The following is a 23,777-nucleotide window of genomic DNA, read 5'->3' on the forward strand; positions in this document are numbered from 1 at the left end:
CCGAACGTGCTGCTTGTACTTGAAGTATTGGAAGCCTCAGGGTGAGAAGTCCATTTTGCAGTTGACTTCTCAAGTGAGAAAGGAGTCCGGTTCTCTCTGTGTGACACTGGTGGTCGATGGCTTGTTACTGTTGGTTGTTACGCTGTGCCCCTGGTCTTCCCCACAGATGTGAACTGGGGCTCCTCCACACAAGCCCTGACGTACCTGAACGCGCTGCAGCACTCCATACGCCTCTCTGGAGTGGAGGACCACGTGAAAAACTTCAGGTGCGTGGTGAGGGAGCACAGCAGCATTTCCTGTGCCCTGGACTCCCCGGTCTTAACATTTTCATGCACTGATTTGTTCATAAAAAGTTCTCTAAAACTAGAGAATAGTGTTGCTTTAGTTTTGGTTAGGCGTGAGCAATTTAATTATTCACAAACAAAACTAAAGGAAGAGGGAAGTTGTCATCTACCTTAGAAAATGTTATAAAAGTTTTCCGAGTCCCTCATCTGAGATGTGTTATCGTTAACTGTCATAAAGGTTAAGTTTTTTTCCCCCTCTATGACCTTTAAAGTTAGTAATTATGATGTAGCTACTAAGTACAAAATTCGTAAATAGCTTTTGACATGCTGTATTCTGTAATTCTAGTAAAACACTAAATATCTTCATGGCAGTTGGTTTTTTCCTCATCACTGACTAACTGGAGATAATTGATTCATTACCGTAAAAAGCATTGAGTACTGTTTGCCTCAGTAAACAGCTTTGTTAGCTTTATAATAGCTTACCGATCATCAACATGAAAACCATTCCGTAAGGTAACAAATTTCCAGTAATTAATGAGATTGATCTACTGAAGCACCATCGATCGTGTGTGCTTCTCTAAGTCGAGGAATGATATTTGCTGATGCAAGTTCTTAGAAAGTCTGGGCAGTGTGAAGTCGGCCTGTCCTTCCTCAGGAACGGGTCACGGGTCACGGGCAGTGGTCCTCAGGTTGCCTGAACGCAGCCTGGCTGAGCTGGTGACTTCAGTCAGTGCTGAGCGCTCACATCTCACTGGCGTCGCGAGTGAGCTCAGCAGTGTGTTCTGTGGTGGTCGCTAAACCAGAAGGGCCGTGTTGTTTTGTCAGAGACCCTGAGGTGTGGATAAGTGCTGGAAGAGACTTGCTGTCCCACCTCTCTCTCAGGAAGACACAACTTGTGTGACTCTTTAGTCCCCCCGCCCCGCCCCCGCCTTGTTTTTTGGGACGAAAAGTTCTCCGAGATGTCAAATCCTCAGCTTTGAGGTAGGGAGAAGTGGGGGAAAGAAAAGGGAATGGGAACCTGGAAGGAAAACTTATAACCTCAGCATATTTTAGGTTAGATGGTGCTAAGTAAGATTGAAAATGGAAACCATTTTTCTTTCTAAGGAGTTGAATCCCAGCACTGAGGGAAGACCAGGACTCACAGTTAATGGACCTTCAATAGAAACTCATTATTAATGGGTACATTGAAAAGATAGTGACAAAGCCGATGTCCATTTGACCTGTTCATTTTGATAGGAATTATCCCAGAGCACAGTTGAAAGGAAAAGCTGCCCTGCCAGGTGTATCCTGAATATGAGTGGTTGCTTCTCTCTCCACCCCTTCTCTTAGACCACCAGCGGTCACTCTGTGGGTGTGTGGGTGCTTTATCTCTTAGCATCGTGCTGGTATTGCTGTACATTCTGATATTGAATTTCAGGCATTATTACCGATGTCTTTCATTTACCTGTGTCTACCATGCACATGCACCTTCCCCTCACTCCATCCTCATCGCAGTTTTGATTAGATCCTGTTTGGTATTTGTTTTTGTGGCTTTTTGCACATGGCACACGGCTGCTTTGCTACACAGCCTTTTGTTTTCTCTGTAGCTAATAGCTGTCTCTTTCCTTCTGTTTAGCTGTTCATTACTGTCTCAGCCTTGTTTACCTTCACTGAGTAGTTTCTTCTTCCTTCTTTCTCAGTGTTGGCTGCTTCTTTCATTTGGGTTTTTGGGTTTGGCCCTGTCTGATGAGGTGCCTGTAACCCTTGGTGAGGGACTTGTCAGATGGAGTCTTCAAAGTAGTTTAATGTGGCATTACTGGCTCTTTAGAGAATTTAAGTAATTTTCAAAGGCTTTCTTTTTGATCTGGTTAGGTTTCCAGGAAAAGAATCTCTTAGTCTGCTTGGAGTTGAAGTCCACACTACCATAGCTCTGAGCCAGCAGGGCCGGAGCCGGAGCTCGCGGGGTTCAGTATCAAATGCCCTTCTGCCTGCCTCTTTCCAAGCAGCTTACTGCTGTGCTGAGCCTTGCTCCTCCAACAAAGAAGCCCCAGCTTACAGGCTGGGGAGGGGCAGGGTAGTTGCCCATCGTAGTGATGGAAACAACTTGGGTCCGCCTAGTTGCTTCTTACACAAACTTTATAGCCGTGTGCGTTTTTTTAGTTTCTTCAGTGCACTGTCTCTGACAATTCCAGAGGTACCCACTACCACTGAGTCTTGGGGCATTTTTAGGTATAAAAGCATTATTGTCTAATAGTTTCACAGCTTTCTTAGGGTTATTTAGGATTTAACCTTATCTTGGTTTGTGTAAATCCTATATTGTTCTCTGCTTGCTTTCTAGGTTTCAGTATTTTGATATTGTGTCCTTTCTTGTTCTCCATACTTTGGTGCCTTTGAAAAAATCTGATTATAGCATGGCAGGTGGGCAGAGCTGCTGCAGCTGCTCACTTGGGATCCTTAAATTGCTTGTCTCTTGTCGGCCTGCCATTCTTTAGGAGGTATTTTAGTCCATGTAATCAGGTATCACCACATCCATGGTCCAGTGTACAGTTACTGGTAAGAAAGGATAGAGGAGGGGCACTTTGCTTCTTAAAGGGCATGACCTGAAAATAGGGACACATTATGGGCTGTACGTTAGGTGGCCCTGGGCCAAGTTCAGCTCCTGGAAAGGCACAAGACGCGCTGGAGCTCAGGGACACACACACAGCTCAGCAGTCAGGGCTGCCCAGTGGGATTTCAAGTCTGCCTGCCTCAAGGCAGCTGTCCCAGACTCGTTCTCTTCCAGCTTTGTAAAATTCTAGGTATAAAGTCTTCAGCTGTCATGTCTATTTTAGGAAGTACCCTAGTAGTTAATAAATTAACTTAATAAATTAAGCCAAAGATTTTGGTTTGCTATTTGCTTTCTGTGAAAGTTTGTTTTGATGATGTAAATCCTTAAAGAATTTTCTGCTAATGTGTGTTTGGACTTATGAAATGGATCCCTGAACACATATTCATCAAACATGGTTGATTTCTGTTTCTAGTAAGCGAAAACAAAGAATTACGAGTATGTGAAATTCATGTCCCGGCAAAGGCAGTTGAACTCAGCTTTGCCTTTCCCCCTCCTTAACTAGAATTAAAACTTTATTTAGTTTAAATACAAATCCTTTCTTCACTGTAGCTGATTGTATTCATGTGACAGTAGTCATCAAAGTGAAGATCAGAGCAGATAGCACTAAGTAGACTTAATCATGGTGTGATGGAGCTGAGAAGGGAAGTGGCCTGTTCTGTCCCTGAGGACAAGGCTGTGCTCTCAGGTAGGTATGCGAGCTTTGTAACAGAATAGAACATCTGCTGCTTTTAGAAGATGAAGACTTCCTAGACATTTTTAAAACAGCATAGTGATTTCTTTATAGAGTACCCATATTGTCATCTCTTCAGAGCACTTTTCTGTGTTTGTTCCAAGAAAGTTTCGCTTTTCCTTTCTCGTGTGCCATCAAGGCATGGTTCAGAGTCCTCCTTTATGAGTATCCTGCGGGGTTGCCATAATGGTAAATGCACAGTGGAGGTCCTTGTGTAATGCTTTGTTCTTTGAGAAGGAACTTAAAATCCTGTCTTCATTGCCAAAAACACAAACTTGTCTAATATTACTTAATCTTTTCCATCTTAAATTAGGCCACAGTGTCTTGTGATGACAGGTTCTCCAAATTCACGCCCGGCTCTGCTTCATCTTGTTCATGATTTCACCAAAAACGTTGGTTTGATGATCTGTGGCCATGTACATATGGTGAGTATGACTCTTGAATTCTGTGGTAACAGCTTTCTTTCTGTACATAGCATAAAATGTGTGAGGCTTTTGAGATTGGAAATAATAATAAATAATAAAACAGATATAGAATCTATTGGACTTTTGAAGGTTGCTTCCTTCAAAATATTGTTGCTAGCAGACAGTCTCAGAATAGCGTTTTAAAATAGATTCTGAGATTTTGAACTTGGATCATTCCTTCTCTTGCATCATGAGTAGATGATACCTGTAGAGAGCAGTTTGGCCAAGAAAGTTGGCTTGTTGATCAGTATGGAGTCGGAGCACGTGTGGTATGTTGTTTCCCTTCCTGATGCATTCCTTAGATACCAGCAAAGATTCTGGAGTGTTGATTGACCAGAGAAAAGAAGTCATGGGGCAGATAGGCCCAAATCATGGTAATTATCTAAAGTGGAAAGTGTTATCTCAGTTTAAAAAAAAATTGTTTTCAGTTTTTATTGTATGTTGTGAAGCACAGTGCAGTATTTCAATATGTGGATATAGCAAGGTTAAGAAATTAATTTAAAAATGGGTGAATGTTCACCCAAAAGTTGTTTTATTGGGAAGGGGGTCATTTTTGGCTGTTGAACAGTCACTGGATTTACCTGTTAGGCATAGAAATTGGAATATTTGTCAGAATAGCTTTTCTCGCAAGCTTTGTTCATCTATTTTTGATGGTGGAAATATGTGTGTGTGCTCCATATCTCAGACCTGGCTGCAGTTTCTCTTTTACTTGTGTGGTAGTAAAGTGAAATCCGTGTGTGTGTGTGTGTGTGTGTGTGTGTGTGTTTATACCTCTTTGTGTAGACTGAGAGAAAGATCCATTGAGACATTGACCATACTTTTTCCTTGCAGAGTTCTTAAGTTGGTGTCCTGAGCATAAGAAATTACAAATGAGGCATTTCCCTTCTAGGAATAGTAAACTGTACGTTTTCTGTTACTCTCATGTAGGATGTGTATTCTTAAATCAGTTTTTGGATGTTTGCAAAATGTGTTACTTGGAAGGATCAAACTAGAATTGGAAGTTAAAGTTCATTTCCTTTCTTGGATTATTTCAATCTTTAAAAGAAATGACCAGAGGCCGGCGCCGCGGCTCACTAGGCTAATCCTCCGCCTAGCGGCGCCGGCACACCGGGTTCTAGTCCCGGTCGGGGCGCCGGATTCTGTCCCGGTTGTCCCTCTTCCAAGCCAGCCCTCTGCTGTGGCCAGGGAGTGCAGTGGAGGATGGCCCAGGTGCTTGGGCCCTGCACCCCATGGGAGACCAGGAAAAGCACCTGGCTCCTGGCTCCTGCCATCGGATCAGCGCGGTGCGCCGGCCGCGGCGGCCATTGGAGGGTGAACCAACGGCAAAGGAAGACCTTTCTCTCTGTCTCTCTCTCTCACTGTCCACTCTGCCTGTCAAAAAAAAAAAAAAAAAAGAAATGACCAGAAAATATTAATATTGTATAGGTCATTTTGATTTCTTAGTGTGATCCATAAGGTTGATAATTGATAGACATTTGGGACAGAAAAACAACCTTAAGGGACTTCATGTAGAAAAATGAAGGCTCTCATTTTGCTCTGTGTAATCTGTTTTCAGTAGTGTCTTTCTTCTCTCATCGAGGATTGAAACTTTTCAGGTACTTTTTAAGTGTGCGTTGCTGCTTCTCTCCACCCCTTGTGCCTTAGTTGTTCTGTGAACTGCACTGTTTCGTTATCTTAAATTGAGGGAAGGAAAGAATTCAATAACTTGCTATTACGAGATTTTGTTCTATGCCAACATTTAGACATATTCAAGCCAGTGTGAAGTAGATTACCTCTCAATTGAAGAGATTTCTTTTTTTATTTAAAGGGCCCTCGAAGACAAGCCATGAAAGAAATGTCCATTGATCAAGCTAAGTATCAGCGATGGCTTATTAAAAACAAAATGAAGGCTTTTTATGCTCCAGTTCATGCAGATGACTTGAGAGAAGGGGCACAGTATTTGATGCAGGTAAATGGGTTATTTCACCTTTCATATGCCTTCGTTTGTTTAATCCTCGGGTTTTGGTGTTTGTTTTTGCCTCTGGGTTATATATTTTCTTTATTTTAATTTCAATCAATTTTCAACAGATTCGATATGATTTGTTGTAAATACAAATCCAAGAACATAATGATATTCCCTTCCTCCTTCCCTCCCCCTTTTTTTAGATTTTGAGATAACATATTCCAAACCCGCATCGCAGTAAAAAGGCTTAACACTTCACCCAACAATGAGTTCACCAAACCAAAAGATCCTGGTTTAAGTGGGAATATAGACAATGGCCATAGATAGTAATTTAATTCATTTTTCATATTAATCCAAATTGTCTGTCTTTATTAAAATAGACTATTAGGGCTGGTGTTTCGGCTTAGCATGTAAAGCCACCTATTGCCATGCCAGCATCTCATGGGTGCTGGTTTGTGTCCTGGCTGTTCCAGTGGAATCCAGCTCCCTGCTAATGGCCTGGGAAAAGCAGCAGAGGATGGTCCAAGCATTTGGGATCCTGCACCCATGTGGTAGATCAGGATGAAGCTCCAGGATTTAGCCTGAATCAGCCCTGGCTGTTGCTGCCTTCTGGGTTGGGTACTAGCAGATGGAAGATCTGTGTCTCTTCCTCTCTGTAATGCTTCAAATAAATAGATACATCTTTAAAGTAGACTACAAATATTTATATAATTTAGAACCAAAGGGGCAATAGAAATTTTGTGCAGTTAGCTGAATAACTACAGCAAATAGCTCATTTGCAAGTTACAGTAGCCTGTTCTGTAAAACCATGTCAGTTCACTCCCTGTTGTTGGCTTTTGTATTTTAGGGACTAGCAGTGCTTATTTAATTCTCAAGTAATTGTAGTTCCTTATAGTGTTCCTCACTATTGATTTGCTGGTACTAGATTTAGACTTGTCTTTCAGATTTATAGCACAGTAGCTATAATGGGGGATTTGCAGTCAGTCCTAGTTTTAAATTATAGTACTACCACTTCTTTTTTAGGAGTTTCACACTGAATAAGTTACTTAACGTCTCTGAACCTTAGTTCCTTTAGTCCTGGAGATTGTAGGGAAAAATAAATGGATTGAGACCATGCTTACCATCAGGAGCCCCTTCAAAAGAGCTGAGCCACAGGCTTTCTGTGATAATCATGGAGCCACTTTGATGAAGGAAAGGAGGAAGGGCCAGAGTCCTGTCTTTTAGGCCCTTTCTGTTGTGAGTTTCATAGATCTTGATAACCACAGAGTCTGAGAGCTATGCCGACTTTAGGACTAGTAGAAGAAAGCTAAGTGGCAGAAATAAAAACAGCAGCGTATACCACCAGACTGCCGCAGCTTGTTCACAGACACAGTGTTAGGAATGGTGCGCAGCAGGCAGAGAGCTTTCAGCTGCTGGGGTAATGCAGCCTGGACAGCCGCTCCGCTGCAGCCTGCAGGTCGGAAGGAAGGAGTATTCTAGGGGACTGCGTTCTGAGGTGCAGACCTTAACAAAATGCTTGCACATGTGAAGACAGCATACGAAGCCTCGCAGCAGAATTATTGGTCCTAGTGAAAAAGACTTCTCCCAGCCATCAGCTGGAGTACTGGAAATCATCCGGTAGAATTCTGTGCAGTGGATGAGCAGAAGCTTACATAACAATACAGAGAAACCTCAGAAATGGTGCTAAGGAAAACTGAAGTTAATATATGAGCGGTAACTTCTTAAAAAATAAATGTTAAAATTTTATATGTATGTATCCCTGAATAATATATAGTAGAAATACAGCGAGGGCATGAGGATGCATGGAGCATGCATGTTTGCTGCTGTTTTTTCTAGGTGGATGATAAGTGCATGACTATTTGTTATTTTATTCTTTATTCCTATTGTACATGAAATATTTAAACATCTCAGTTAGAATCCTAGCCTTGGTCACAATGTTTCTGGCAAGTCATTCTTGGTTGTCCTTATATAGTTCATAGGGATTTTTTTTTTAAAAAGATTTATTTATTTGAAAGGCAGAGTTACACAGAGAAAGAAGGAGAGGCAGAGAGAGCGAGAGAGAGAGAGGTCTTCCATCTGCTGGTTCACTCCCCATTTGGCCGCAATGGCTAGAGCTGTGCAGATCCGAAGCCAGGAGTCAGGAGCCAGGAGCCGCCTCTGGGCCACTCATGCAGGTGCAAGGACCCAAGGACTTTGGCCATCCTCTGCTGCCTTTCCAGGCCACAGCAGAGTGCTGGATCGGAAATGGAGCATCCTGGATATGAACCGGTGCCCGCAAGGGATGCTGGCACTGCAGGCAGCGGCTTTACCCGTTACATCACAGCGCTGGCTGCAATAGGGATATTTGGTAAACCTCATTATATATGGGGTACATTTTGTCAAGGAATTGAAGGAAGATCGTAGAGCAGCGGTTCTTACACTTCAGCATGCATGAGAAACACCTGGTAACTTGTGAGTACACAGATTGCTTGGCCCCATCCTGGAGACAGTCACTGGTGTAGGCTGAGGCCTTAGAATCTGCGTATCCAACAAGGTTTCCAGTGATGATGCTCTTGGGTCAGGCCAAGAACTGGTGCCCTACAAGGTTTACATAGCATGCATGGCAATGCCTAGACATTGTTTAGTTGTCTATATATTTTTTTAAGGATTTATTCATTTATTTGAAAGACAGAGTTACAGAGAAGCAGAGACAGGAAAAGAGAGAGAAGTGTTCCATGTCGCTCCCCCACTTGCGGAGGAACGACACCGGATGCTGTTTTCTTTCCCCGGTGCTTCCCAGATTTGCTGCCGCTCCCCCGCCTCCACGGAGGAGCGGCACCAACGAGGTCTCCGATGGACTCTCTCAGTGGGGCTGGCCCCGCATGTTGTCTCTCTCCCCCTTTTATAGTCCTCTCCCACCAATCCGTGCTCTGCTGCCCGCGTGCTGAGCACGCGCTTTCCTCCAATCAGAGGTTGGATCAGGAATCAGCTAATTGACGAAGCAGCTGTGTAAGATTTGTTTACTCCCTCTCAGCACCATATGGTGGGAGATAGACGCATAGAGTTAGTTTCAGTCCACAGTCTCAGTACTTATTTGTCTCCTGGGCGCCCTGCCATGTTGCAGGAGACGGACCCTGCTCCCCACAGTTCCATCCACTGGTTCACTCCCCAGATGGCCGCAACAGCAGGAGCTGAGCCAATCCGAATCCAGGAACCTGAGGCTTCACTGGGATCTCTCACACGGGAGCAGGGGCCCAAGCACTTGGGCCATCTTCTACTCCTTTCCCAGGCCATAGCAGAGAGCTGGGTCAGAAGTGGAGCAGCTGGGACTAAAACTGCCACCCTTATGGGATTCCAGCACTGCAGGTGGTGGCTTTATCCGCTATGCCACAGCGCTGGCTCCTGTTTTTTGTCAAAATATATTTTTCTACATTAGTTTCTGCAGTGACTTAATTTACAGTTCTAGAGTTACTGTTTTCAAATAGTTTATCAGCGTCTTGTCCAAAGAGCCTAGACAGTAGCACTAGTAACTGTATTTTTGTATATTTGGAATTTTGTCTTTTTCTTGTTTTTATCCATGTTCACCCTTATGTTGATAGCTAGGATCCAGGCACTTAATCCAGGCCTGTCGTGTAGATGTCAGGAATGCAACCACGTGAGCCATTACCACAGTCTCCGAGGGTCTGCAGCAGCAGGAAGCTGGAATTGGAAACTGGAGCTAGGAATCAAACTTGTCTGGGACACGAGCGCCCCAGCCTGTGTCTCAGCCACTGGGCTGCTCAGACACCCTGTGAATCTTATGTTTTTAAAATAAATGTTTGCCTGGATAAAACACTTTGAAAATTAGTGGAAACTTGGCAGGTATTTTTTTGGCTGCCCAACTATCCCATGTGTTTAGGACAGTGGTACATGGTCATCAACCAATAAATATTTGAGAATAAATTCAATCTTCTGGAAGTGAATTAAGTATAGCACTTAGAAAACCACGTGTGTGACCTCATGCCACACAGAAGTAACTCAGAGGGCTCAGTGACATCCATATAGGCACAAACTCATAGAAGAAGAGAACCGCGAAGTCTTTATGGTCTTGGACACGGCAGTGGAGTCCTAGGTGTGATACCAGAAACAAGAACAGCAGTAGATACATTGGACGTCATCGAAATTAAGAACTTGTGTTCACCGAAGAACATTATCAACAGAGTAAAAAACAATCTACAGAGTTCGAGAATTCTTACAGATCATGTTGTGGGGAAGAGCTTCATGTCCCGAATATATGGAGCTCCGGAAACGGGACCCAGAAGACCAGTAACCCAGCTTAAAAATGGGCAAAGGTTATAAACATTTTTCCTAAACAAATAATAGCCATTAAGTACATGAAAAGATATTCACTCTTCTTAGTCATTAAGGATATACAAATCAAAACCACAGTGAGATACCACTTGACACTACTGGGATAGCTATATATATAATATATATATATATATTTTTAAGATTTATTTATTTATTTGAAAGGCAGAGTTACACAGAGAAAGAAGGAGAGGCAGAGAGAGAACGAGAGAGAGAGGTCTTCCATCTGCTGGTTCACTCCACATATGGCTGCAATGGCCGGAGCTGTACTGATCAGGAGCTTCTTTGGGGTCTCCCACATGGGTGCAGGGGCCCAGGGATTTGGGCCATCTACTGCTTTCCCAGACCATAGAGAGAGCTCGATCAAAAGTGGAGCAGCCGGGACTCGAGCCAGCGCCCACATGGGATGCCAGCACTGCAGCCTGCTGCTTTACCCTCTAGACCACGGCACCAGCCCCCAGGGATAGCTATAATTTAAAAATGGGAATTAACAAGTATTGCCAAGACTTGGAGAAATGAGCATTGGCGGGTTGCTGGTGGTAGTGAATAGCGTAGCGGCTTTGCACAGTTTTAACAGCTCTTCAGAAGGGTACTGTGTATATACCCACAGTAGCCAAAATACAGAAATAACCTGTGTGCAACAGCAGACAAGTGGATGAACAAAACGTTGTTTGTGTAATATCTCTAAGCCATGAAAACAAGTGAAGGGCAGCTATATGTGGAATAACTTTGAAGATACTCAACTTAAGTGGAATAAGCTAGACACCGATGTACAAATGCTGCGAATCCACTCAGTGAAATAGGCAGACCAGCCACAAGCAGAGACAGAGGTGGACAAGATCTTGCAGGGGACTGGAGGGAAGAAGGAATGGTTGCAGTATTTCTGGGGTAATGAAAAGATTAAGGAAATAGTGATTGATTGTACAACATTCTGAGTGTAGTTAATATCTCTGAATTGTGCCCTTAAAATGGTTGAAATTGGGGCTGGTGCTGTGGCACAGCAGGATAAGGCCCTGTCCTGAAGCGCCAGGATCCCGTATGGGCACTGGTTTGAGTCCTGGCTGCTCCACTTCTGATTCAGCTCTCTGCTATGGCCTGGGAGAGCATTAGAAGATGGCCCAAGTCCTTGAGCCCCTGCACCCACGTGGGAGACCCGGAAGAAGCTCCTGGCTCCTGGCTTCAGACTGGCGCAGCTCCGACCATTGTGGCCATCTAGGGAGTGAACCAGCGGATAGAAGACCTCTCTCTTTATCTAGCTCTCTCTGTAACTCTGTCTTTCAAATAAATAAAATGAATCTTAAAAAAGAAAAGAAATGGTTGAAATGACAATCCTTAAATCTTTACCTTGGTGTTTAAAAAAAGTAAAACAAAACCATTATGTAGGGACACAGAGTAGGAAACAGAATGTCCCAGTGTGCTTTAGTCTTAGAAAAGAGGGGATTCGTTGGGCTTTGAGGCGCACTTCCTGGCGTGGTTGCACGACTAGCTACTTGATGGAACAATCGGTGAAGGAAATGTGGAAGATTTCAGCAGAAACTTAATGACTGGTAGAAAAAAATGCAGATTGTAGTGTTGATGTGATTCCAGATTGCAGCCATTTGGACATTTGCTTCTAGTTTTTAATGGTGGATATCAAATTACATAAATATATACACATTTTTCAGGTTTATGTTAGGAAATTTCTTAGTAAAAGTATGAAAATTTGGTGTGTTATGAAAGTACAAAAGTGTGGGTCTAGAATCTTTCAAGCTTCATTTTTAACTTAATTGCAAGTGATAAGTAAATATTACTTGCATATGAGATACTCAGATTTTTTTGCCGATAAGGGTGTATAGTGTTGATACACTGTCTTTAGAGGATTTGTTGAATGGATTTACCTGTAAAGTTGTGTTTATCCTCTCCTTTAGGCTGCCGGTCTTGGTCGTATGAAACCAAACACACTTGTGCTTGGATTTAAGAAGGATTGGTTGCAAGCAGATATGAGGGATGTGGATATGTATATAAACTTATTTCAGTAAGTACATTTTTAAATCAGTACTTGAGGAAAAGTTCATTTTGAAAGCTGATGGCCACTTTACTGCTGTGTCTTCTAAGCAGTCATGTCAGATGTCTGATTCACTTTTCTGGATCTATACACGGAAACACATACACAGGTGTTTTACATATATACGAATGTGTGCGTGTTCTGGCTTCCTATGTAACTCCGTAAGCTCTTCCCCACCCCTACAATGGTAAACTGGGTTCCAAGCAAGTAGCGTCTTAGGCTGAGGAGCTGTTTTCCCTGATGACAGCGTTAGAGGGTTAGGTTCTGTGCTTCTTCAACACATTTCAGTTAGTTGTTTGGTTGACCTATTAGATCGTTTACATTTCTGTATTCATGTGTACTTACAGGTTCTGCTTTTCCACTCGCTGGCACTGTTGAGTTCTAACTTTCCTGTTTTCTATTCAGTAGTATTAACAGTGATTTTTTTTACCATGCAACCTAGTTTAATTTTGCATTGCTTAAACTTCCTTATGGGTTGTCTGGTGGGGTTGTCATCTTCTGTTACTTTTTCTTTCTGGTTTTTATCGTGTGTGTGGAGTTTTGCCTGTTTCATGGAACCAACCAGGAATGGTTTTTGGAACTAAGGTACTTAATACAAACAGTAAAACTCCTGCCAGATTTGGTTTGAAACTTCTCATATACTTCCTTTTGCTGGTAATGAGGATTTGCTTAGCAGATCTACTCATCTTGTTCACAGTGAGCATAAGCATTCACTTACTATGCCAGTCTTGATTGGAGAGTCATCTTTTTATCATTTTATATTCATTGATGGGGTATAAAGTATACAACTTTATATTTAGCAGAGTTTCCATAAGGTCAAGTTGAAGTCTACTTTGCAGTATGAATTTTTATCTGATTACACTTAACATAGAAAAGTTCATCCCTTACTGGAAGTCCTTTATATCATCAGATACAACCACATAGTTATTTGCATGTTTCATGTGATTTTTTTTTAAGAATTTATTTATGTATTTGAGAGGTAGAGTTACAGACAGTGAGAAGGAGAGACAGAAAGGTCTTGCTTCTGTTGGTTCACCCCCAAAATGGCCACAGTGGCCGGAACTGCCCCAATCCAAAGCCACGAGTTTCTTCCTGGTCTCCCTCACGGGTACAGGGGCCCATGGACTTGGGCCATCTCCTACTGCTTTCCTAGGCCATAGCAGAAAGCTGGATAGGAAGAGGAGCAGCTGGGACTGGAACCGGCGCCTAAATAGGATGCCGGCACCACAGGCAGAGGATTAACCTACTGCACCATGGCACCGGCCCCTAAAATAAATCTTTAAAAAAAAAAAAAAAAGTCTTCTAACCACTGGTTCACTCTCCAAATGGCTGCAACGGCTGGAGCTGAGCCCATCCGAACCCAGGAGCAAGAGCTTCATCCTGGTGTCTGACATGGGCGCAGGGGCCCAAGGACCGGGGCCATCCTCTATTGCTTTGCCAGACCATAGAGGGAGCTGGATGGGAAGTGGAACAGCTGGGGCTCTAGTCGGTGCCCATATGGGATGCCAACACTGCAGGTGGTGGCTTTCCATGCTATGCCACAGCACCAGCCCCTAAAGTTTTGTTTTCATAGCTACCTTTGAAAAGTGTTGGAGGAAGTACTAGATAGCATACACTACTTTTTAAAAAGTCTCCTTATATTTCTTAGTAAATACAGTATGTGAAAAAAAGGTCAGATCGAGACTTGGGAGGTGGAGTAATTATCTTAAAAGATTTAAGAAGTTACATTATTTAAAAAAAAAAAAAATCTTCCCTCCACCTGACTCTGTTGGCTCTGAAAGTGAGATGTTCCTGCAAGTATTAAACAGGTAACAATTAAAAGGCTGATGCTGCAATTGAAGGTGATGGCAGTTGTAACGATGAAGCAAACATTTATGAAAGGAGACAGTCTATATCTTAAAATAATTTTGACAAAACTGGCATAAAGTACTTCAAAGAATTTCCATGTATTTCCAGATACATTCCCATCCTAATTTTTAGAAGCCCACATTTTATGCTTTTCATACATACATTCAAAAAAGAACACAAAACCTTAAAATCTTTAAGACCACTCCAAAACCAGGTAATGTTTATAAACTGCTATGGTCACAGATTTTTGTTTTAGAACTGTTTTTTCTCAAATCTACTGAAAGACTTCTGAATTGGAGGATTTTAGCATGTTCAAGAGTGATATTAGGTTTAATCTTGATTACTGAGTTGTTTATTTGTTCATTTGAGAAGAGAGAGAAATCTTCCATTTGCTGACTTAGTCCCAAATGTTTTGCTTCAAGTACTTCTCTGGCTTAAAGGTAAAATATGAGTTGTTTTCCCATGATTTTATTTTGTGGGACAAAAACACTATTACTGCTTTAAACACCTGCTGCAGGTAGCACGTCAGTACTGGAACAGTGGGCTCGCCAGTGGTTTTCCAGGGTGTTAGGCAAAGGTGTGGAATTTGAAACTCATCCATAGCTCACTGAGTAACTGTTTTTAAGATTTACTGTATTCGCCGGCACCGTGGCTCACTAGGCTAATCCTCTGCCTTGCGGCGCCAGCACACCGGGTTCTAGTCCCGGTCGGGGCGCCGGATTCTGTCCCGGTTGCCCCTCTTCCAGGCCAGCTCTCTGCTGTGGCCAGGGAGTGCAGTGGAGGATGGCCCAAGTGCTTGGGCCCTGCACCCCATGGGAGACCAGGAGAAGTACCTGGCTCTTGCCTTCGGATAGGCGTGGTGTGCCTGCCGCAGCACACCGGCCATTGGAAGATGAACCAACGGCAAAGGAAGACCTTTCTCTCTGTCTGTCTCTCTCACTGTCCACTCTGCCTGTCAACAAAAAAAAAAAAAAAAAAAGATTTACTGTATTCATTTTAAAGATGTATTTATTTCTTTGAAAAGCAGAATTATATATAGAGAGAGGTCTTCAATCCACTGGTTCACTCCGAAAATGGCCGTAATGGCCAGAGCTGGGCCGATCTGAAGCCAGGAACTTCCTCTGGGTCTCCCACGCAGGTGTAGAGGCTCAAGGACTTACGATGTCTTCTACTGCTTCCCAGGCCATAGCCGAGAGCTGAATCGGAAGTAGAGCAACTGGGATTGAAACCGGCACCCGTATGGGATGACGACACTGCAGGCAGCCGCTTTACCCACCATGCCACAGCCCTGGCCCCAAAGATTGATTTATTTATATGAAAGAGTTAGATAGAGAGCACGGGGGAGACAGGGATCTTCCAGCTGCTGGTTCATTCTCCAAATGGCCCCAACGGCTGAAGCTGGGCCAATCTGAAACCGTGAGCTTCTTCAAGGTCTCCCATGTTTGTGCAGGGGCCCAATCACTTGAGTCATCTTCTGCTGCATTCCTAGGTGCATTAGCTGGGAGCTGGATGGGAAGTGGAACACCCGGGACTCAAACTGGCACCCGATGCTGGCGCTGAGGGGACGGCTTTACCCTTTACCCCACAGCACCGGCCCCATCATGGAGCCATCTTAACAGCATATTCAGGGGCCTGCGCAGTGGCCTAGTGGGTAAAGCCGCCACCTGCAGTGCCGACATCCCATACTGGCTCCTGGCTTCGGATCAGCACAGCTCTGGCTGTTCTAGCCAGTTGGGTAGTGAGCCCACAGATGAAAGATCTCTCTCTCTCTCTGCCTCCTTCTCTTTCTGTGTAACTCTGAGTTTAAAATAAATAAATAAAATCTTTTTTTAAAAAAAAAGCATATTCAAAAATTAGACATTTAATGGTGAAAGTGATTTTAGAGTTCTGTTACCGTTGCTTTCATTGTATAGAGGAGAAATATAGAAATGTTTGCAATTTTTTTTTCCTATTACAGTGATGCCTTTGACATACAATATGGAGTTGTGGTTATCCGCCTAAAGGAAGGTCTTGATATATCTCATCTTCAAGGTCAAGGTAAGTCTTGGTTGACATAAATAATTTTTTTCGAAAATATAAATTTGTTAGAAATTCTCAATCTTCACTAATTTACTATTCAATTTTTGTTGTCATTTACCTTATTCATATAATGGCCATGTATTTTCTGTGCACTGGACTTCTATATGGCATTTTAAGATCAGAGTTGTTCAGCTCCATCAAAGTTTATGTTTCTCTCTGTTCCAACTTGGGTGTTGATTACTGATTATTAATGGAGGAAAAAAAATCAGTGTATACCAGTCAGCTAAGAAAAGCAGGCATTATAATTGTTCATTGATGAAATTCGTAAAAACAGATAAAAATAGTCTGAGGAAAAGTTTTCTACTAAACCATTACACATTTTTATGTTTATTCAACTCCTGGTTTGTGGAGAGTCAAGTTAATAATTAAAACACTAAGACTGTTTCCCTTGAGTTAAGGAAAGTACCTTAAGTCATTTTAAACAAACTTTTTCATTTAAAAATACTTAATAGATTCCTAAGAATTGTGAAAAGTAGTACAGAGGGATTCTATGTACTCATCACCAGGTTTCCCCCTTTGGGGACCACAACAATGGCCAAGAATAATTTATAGATTTTACTCAGATTTCCAGGTTTTTACATAGGTGTGTGTGTCATTTATCACATGCTCATTTGTGTAACTCTCACTGCAAAGATTTTTCCTGTTGCCTCAAACTGATAGACCTCAGCATATTATTTTTATCCCCCTTCATCAGCATGTCATCCAGTCTTGTCAAGAGTGTTAGAGAATTAGTAGTACATGGAGTAGAAGCTGTAAAGCTGACCGCTTTTATAAAAACTGGAAATTTCCATGCCCCACAACAATGTCCTTATAGTTTACAAAAGATTATAAGCCTAAGAAAATGGGTAACTAGTATTTTCTCTCGATCAATTAATTAACCAGATCATCAAAATTAGCTAAGCCAAAATAGCTAAGAGACCTGTCATGTGCTTTTGTCATCTGATGTATTTATACTATTTTAATATCCCCACCCTCTTCCCCTTTAAAGGTAGCCTTCAGTTTGGAAACACTTTGAGAGTCTATCCATATAACAGAACTGTCTTTCTGAAAAACTTTTTTTTTTTTTTCAACCCTGGAGTAGGCCTGGGAAAACGGTTATTGAGGGGTCCAGAGTACCGCACTCAGACTTCTAACCTTTTACCCATTACTGACACTGTTCCCTTCTACTCCGCTCTCTCCTGGTTCTGGCTTCCTAATCATGGGTCAGAGTTGGTAGCACTGTCTGTCTCACGCGTGTAGGGACATTTCTACATTTGGATTTATGATGTGGGTACAGAGGTGATTCACTTTTGTATCGTTCTGTTAATCTGCCGAATTCTACTATCCGTGACTCACTGGTTACTGATTGCCCAGCATCTAAATCTGTGTGAAGACTTGTGTTTCAAATTACGACAGTTGTTTACCTAAGAAATCGTTTAAATTAAACATAGTATTTCTTAATAAATATTGCTTTAAAAATACCAGTTATTAACCCATAATACCCTCTTTAACAGCTAAAATATGATTTAGATACTATTTTACATACTTTCATGTCTACAGAAGAATTACTGTCATCACAAGAGAAATCTCCTGGTGGCAAGGATGTGGTCCTAAGTATGGAGTACAGTAAAAAGTCAGAATTGGATCCTTCCAAGCCATCTGGTGAAAAAAGTATTAAAGGTAATTTTCATTCAAACAGAACATTTTACTAATGATGATGTTTTAATTTTGTGAGAAAGGGTTTTATTCACTAATTTGTGTTGTAAAGTAACCTGTTCTCAAACTTGGCACTGTGTGTTTCTGGTTTATCAGATAGAAATAATGGCTTTCAAAAATGGCTACAAAATGACTTGCTGTTTAAGACATTAAAATAGATCACAGCACAAAAACCACGCCAAATGATTCGCCACATGGTCTTAGTTGTTTAACTGAAGCATAGGTTATATCTGAACTTCCAAGAAAAAATCATGGTAATTTTAGAAGAGCACATCTCATGAGAATTTCAGATAAGTTCATCCACAACTCTTAGGTCATGTTTATGAGAATGACTTCCAAATCTTACTCTCCCACCCTCACTCTCCTCCTCTGTTTAGTCTGGTATCTCCATCTGTCCTATTCCCAGCTGATACGTACCGACGATGCAATCTGCACTGTAAATCAGTCATCCAACCACATCATCCCTGTTTCCTGAAATTGATAATCTTGGGTAAATCGTGTCTCTGTGCAGTTTATCCCTTCTCAGTTATTTAACAACGTCACTGTTGCTTTTTGTTTCTTTGCTTTTTCTGTACCCTGACTGCTTAGAATAGAATAATAGTTCAAGGTTCAGTTGACATGGATTGGCCTTTCAGTTATTTGAGACTTAGGATTTTTTTCCTGTTTTGCCTTCAAACTGTAAAGCGACTCTGATGGCTGTTCTGAGGTTCCTCCATTTGTTGTAGTTGATGGTGTGCATTCTTTGATTTCTGACTCCATTTTTGTTTTTGGTCATTTTTTTGTGCCTCAACAGATCTTTTCTGTGCAGTCTGTTAGGTCAAGCTGTGATGGGAGGGGAAGGAGCATTGTCCATCAGCCTGCTGCTCGGTGCCCCACACTGCAGGTGTTACGTGGACTGTGGCTCATTGACGTTTGTGTTTTTGTAGAATAGGAAACTAGGTCAGTACATTTCCATTCAGCATTTCATTGTCAGAATATCAAGGTCTTTAAGTTAGAGACAGTCATTATAAAGTGTCGAGATTCCTTTCGCATTTCTGAGTCCTTTTAAAGAAATATGGAAGGTTCCTCATGTATTTTGAAAAAGATGCTACTAAATACCTACTTGGTAGGAGCAGTAACCTAAAACATGATAAAATATAATACCCAAAAGTGAGTTCTTTTTCATTGGAGGTATAACTAGCATTCATAACTCTTGAAACTAGCATTCAAGAGTTCATTGCCTTTATGTTGTTTAATGAATTATTCTCAAAATAAGCAGAAATGGTATTGAAAACTTGATAGAATGTGGAAAGTCTTGAGTTAGACCTCTGCAGTTCCTGTCTAGTTTGAGTATTGCTGATTAAAGCGTACAGTGTGCAAGGGGACACTCCTCTGTCCCTAGAGAACGTACTGTGTGCCAGCTGCTCAGCCCAGGGCCCTGATGGGTACAGTGTAACAGCCTTAGAGGTAGGGGCCCTGAACCTTCTTCCAGGGAGAAAAGTGAGGCATTAGCGGATGAGCAGCTCGTGCTCACACAGCTGGTGAAAGGGGAGGCGGCAGTGTTGGAATCTGGGAAGTTGAGCTCAAGAGCGCACTGCAGTGTGCTCTGTCCGTCCTGTTTCAAGTCTGGGGTTTGCATGCCTTACACAAGCAAATATTACAGGCTTATCAGGAAACACAGGGAGTTGAGGCGCACTGCCAGCCTCAGGAAAATGTTTATAGATACTTAAATGTGAAAGAATGGATATGTGGATACATGCATGCAGAAGTGTGTGGACCTCTTAGAAAAAAAGGTACTCCTGTGTCCCGGCATTTTTAAAAAGCAGGAGACTTCTGTCGCTCATCTGTTAGAAGTTCAAGTGAGCATTTTGACAAATCCCAAGTACCTACTATTTCTAAAATTCCTTTTCAGTCCTTTTCCTAGTGAGGCAGGAGCATGTTTAGAATGTACAGGTTGTCTGCAGCAGCGGTTTTCAGTAGCGTATTTCTACTCTACAATCTGCAGTTTCATACCTACAATCAGATGTGAAGGGGCATTAAAGTTTCCAAAATTTCTTTATTTGATAATGAAGAATAAAATGGGGGGGTCTAAGTTTTAATCAGTCACCATGTAGGGTTGATTATAAAATACATTTGCTTCTTAAAGTGTTGAACACTCAGTGTAGAAAATATTAATCTTCAGTCTTGATTATTTTTTATGGACTGTTGCCTCATACTGTTTTGTTTATAAATGTACTTTATTTACATTTTCATTACTTTAGTAATATAAAAGCAATTAACTTATATTTTGTGTTTCTTAAACATAATCTAGATGAGGAAGAGGATGGCAAGACTCCAACTCAACCACTGTTGAAAAAAGGCAGGCATTTTTCATCATTTTATTTTGATCTCTTTTTTCATACTGTTAATTCTTTAACCCCAACCTTATTATTTTGTATTCTTTCAACCTTAATTTCTAATACCATGGTGAGGGGATGTTACAGTTACCTTTTAAATGCAGATGAAAAAAATGACCATTAGCCCAAGTAAAGAATTCTTGTAAATCCTGACAGTATTGAGTTTTTCACAAAGACGAACTGCATGGTTTAGAAGGTAAGGCAGGGCACTGCACTAGGCTCATTTCCAGTGTCACTTGCATCCTTTACCAGCAGTTATACCCAGCCGAGTCCTCAGTTTTGATACTAATGTATTTTTTCATTTCAAAAATTGCACTATTCCTCACAGTCGTGCTGCGTTTGGGAGATACAAAGTCATGTCAACGTACATGAATTTTATGAGAAGGAGATAGAGGTGAGAGTTTCGGAGCAGTGTGGTTTGGTAGCCATATTTCATCGTGCAAAACCATTTGTCATGTGTGCATACATCATGGCAGCATGAGAAGTGAATGGCACACCTTCTGCGGACGGGACATTGCCCCTTGTGGATCTCTGTGTAAAAATTCCGACGAAGGAGTTCCATGATAATTCTCTGCTTGTGCACATTGATGCTGACTGTTTTGCCCCTGAAAGTACAAATGGGAACGCGCTTGTATTGTCCTTGTAAGCCTGCAGCAGACGGGTGCCCTTCCCTGCAGTCCGCCATCTTTCCGTGGTTCAGAGAAAGATGCGGTAGTGACAGCTTTAGAATGGAACTTCACGCATCGAGGGGACAAAACGTAGGGAACGAGGAGGGACTTTCCCCATAGACTGTGGTTTCACTGTGACAGCTGTGAGACTGTGTCGGTATGTCTTCACTGCCCATCTGTCAAATTACTGTAACCAACTTTTGTTTTAAACGGATTTTTGAGTTGCAAATCGAGAAATCAGTACAGAAGAAATATTTTCACAGAATACATACACTTCATTTGTGCAGGAAGCCGAAAACGTTTTAGGAAAACAGTCAAAAGTGTAGTGCTCAGTAATGATTTTTTGGTTGGTATTTAGGATTCTTTTACATTCAATCAGAATGCTTCAAAATATTAGAAAATAGGCAAGGTAATTCAGATGTGTTTATTAGGTATTTGTATGTAGCCATTTTTAAAGTATATTTACATTACAGAGTCCTAAAGGTTTATGGTGAATGCCATATTTACCTGTCGACATGCTATGTGCATTTGAGAATACAAAGGTTAGGAAGCTGTCAGAATCAGTACAGGGATTTTAACACCTCATCTCCTTTCTGTTCTGCCGAATCCTTCAGATTCCAAAGGCCCCGTTGTGCCTCTCAACGTTGCTGACCAGAAGCTGCTTGAAGCTAGTACGCAGTTTCAGAAAAAACAAGGCAAGAACACTATTGACGTCTGGTGGCTTTTTGATGACGGAGGTAAGGCTGTTCATGTATGCCAGTAATTTTACGCTTGCTGAAGTTGTGAGAACAGCCCCGAGAGCTGGCTTGCACCCTCTGTCCCCAGAAATCCATTCAGCTTTGCCGCATTCTCGGAACCAAAAGGGTTAATTGCAAAGTCAGCCGTAACATGCAGTTGTCCTGCTGCTTCTGCCTTCTTCAGTGGGGAAGTTCTCCACCTCCTTCGTGAGGCCGATGACCTTGATGAGTAGCACTCAGCCGGGAGTGCTGCTTGCCGCTTCTTCGGCATTTCAGGTTCCATATTTTGGGCAGGACAGCCGTGGCACTGGTTCCGCCTCACCAGGTGTGGCAGGTGGTGGTGTCCTGTCAGGTGGGAACTGATGACCTTCGAGGATGGTGTTTTTTGTCGGGTTTATCCGGCTGACTTGGAAACTGGACATAATGCCTTTCCAACCCCTCCTTTCCTGCTTTCGTACTTTGCCTCTTACTTTGAGGAAGAGCTCTCTTGTTGTGAAGCTGCCTCAAAGTTTGTGGAAAAATGGAATGAACGGTTGATCTCGGTATGAAACATTTTGAAATTCATGTACACTTTTTTCATCTACATTTTCCATGAACTTTTGGAAGATGCTTCCTGCTTTCTGTGTGCGCTCACTGATTCCTACCAGTGAGTATTCCCTGTTCCCCTTTCTATAGTGCTTTCTCCATGTCCCCACAGCACCAGGTATTCTTCCATCTCACTGCCTTTCTCATGCTGCCTAATGGCATCTTGACTGAATTACCAAAGGAGGACATAAAGAATTGTATTCTCAATTAAGTGGACGTAATAAGCCTGTTTCTAGAGACTAAATTGAATCATAAATTCTTGATGGGGAAGTTGGTGGCTAGTGAATGATTTGTTGTGTTTTTGCAATCCAGGTTTGACCTTACTGATACCTTACCTTCTGACTACCAAGAAAAAGTGGAAAGACTGTAAGATCAGAGTATTCATTGGTGGGAAAATAAACAGAATAGACCATGACCGGAGAGCGTAAGTTGATTTACAACTGAAAGTCATTAACATAGTAGCACTTCATTATCACAGCATAGATTAGTCCCTAGAGAAAATGTCATTTTTGTTGCTCTGTTGCATACAGACTCACTGAGCCCTCCGTCTCCCTGATCGAGTCTGTATGTTTAAGTTGTAGGCACTTCACATGCTGGCGTTCTAGGTCCTCGTTAAGCGTAGAGGGGAAGTACACAGTAGCACATTCATAAGCAGGGCACACTTGGTCGACACGGGGATGCCACCCTGCTCTGCTCGCGGTTCTTGTCTTGGTGCTTCCTTCCCGCCTGTGTCGTCATGACTTCTCCACGTGCACTGTGCACAGAGCCCTGCATGTCTGGTGGGGAACGCAGAGGTTCCACCATGAGATTCCCGGCTCCACAGCACCTGTCACAGCTTCTCTGTGACCTCCTTTATGGGGCAGGCGTGAAACATGCCCTGTTCTCAGTGTGCACTTCTGCACTTGCCCTGCACGTGCTAGGATTTTTGGGTTTTACTCCTCTGCCGATGTATTTTTAAGATTTTGTGTATTTGAACGGCCAAGGTAAAAAGAGAAAGGGAGATTCTCTCCCAGATGCCTGCAATGGCCAGGCTGAAGCCAGGAGCCTGGACCTCCAACTACGTCTCCCACGCGGATGGCAGGGGTCCAAGTACTTGAGGGCCCTTCTGCTGCTTTTGCAAGTGCACTGGAGGGGGGGGTGGTTGGAGGACAACTGGGGGTTGTACATGGTGCAGGCATCACAGGTGGCAGCTTTTCTGATCGCCCCTCACTTGCCTCGCCCCGTTTCTGTTCAGTCCTCTGTTCTCCTTAAACCCCGCTGAGTTCTCTGTAAAAGCCTCGCTGGTTGTACTTCCCCCATTGCCCTGCTTCTTAACTTTTTTTTTCCTGAAGCACTGTGTACTTGACACCACTCAACACATTTTGGCTTGTATTGAATTTGAGTTCTGTGGGTCCTTGTGACCTTGCGTAGTAG

The 23,777-nt window shown here is 42.5% G+C and overlaps 1 protein-coding gene across 4 annotated transcripts in view; it reads left to right on the forward strand.

The window, feature by feature from the left end:
- The window catches only part of SLC12A2 (solute carrier family 12 member 2), a 93,179-nt gene that overhangs the window by 62,396 nt on the left and 7,006 nt on the right, over positions 1-23,777 (forward strand). Inside the window, exons 15-23 of one of the 4 annotated variants that reach the window (XR_016235339.1) lie at positions 167-266; positions 3,915-4,026; positions 5,873-6,013; positions 12,241-12,347; positions 16,183-16,262; positions 17,798-17,963; positions 20,290-20,337; positions 21,657-21,779; positions 22,677-22,788. Coding sequence is in view for 2 of the 4 variants with exons in the window: in XM_002710086.6 (XP_002710132.6) it covers positions 167-266; positions 3,915-4,026; positions 5,873-6,013; positions 12,241-12,347; positions 16,183-16,262; positions 17,844-17,963; positions 20,290-20,337; positions 21,657-21,779; positions 22,677-22,788 (943 nt within the window). In the remaining 2 variants the exon portion in view is untranslated. The remainder of the gene's footprint in view (positions 1-166; positions 267-3,914; positions 4,027-5,872; positions 6,014-12,240; positions 12,348-16,182; positions 16,263-17,797; positions 17,964-20,289; positions 20,338-21,656; positions 21,780-22,676; positions 22,789-23,777) is intronic. The other 3 variants (XM_002710086.6, XR_016235340.1, XM_070076071.2) reach the window with 3 other exon arrangements.

The sequence above is a fragment of the Oryctolagus cuniculus genome, chromosome 6 (assembly GCF_051225735.1).
Source record: "Oryctolagus cuniculus isolate XC-2025 breed Fujian yellow rabbit chromosome 6, ASM5122573v1, whole genome shotgun sequence".
NCBI classification, from domain to species: Eukaryota; Metazoa; Chordata; class Mammalia; order Lagomorpha; family Leporidae; genus Oryctolagus; species Oryctolagus cuniculus.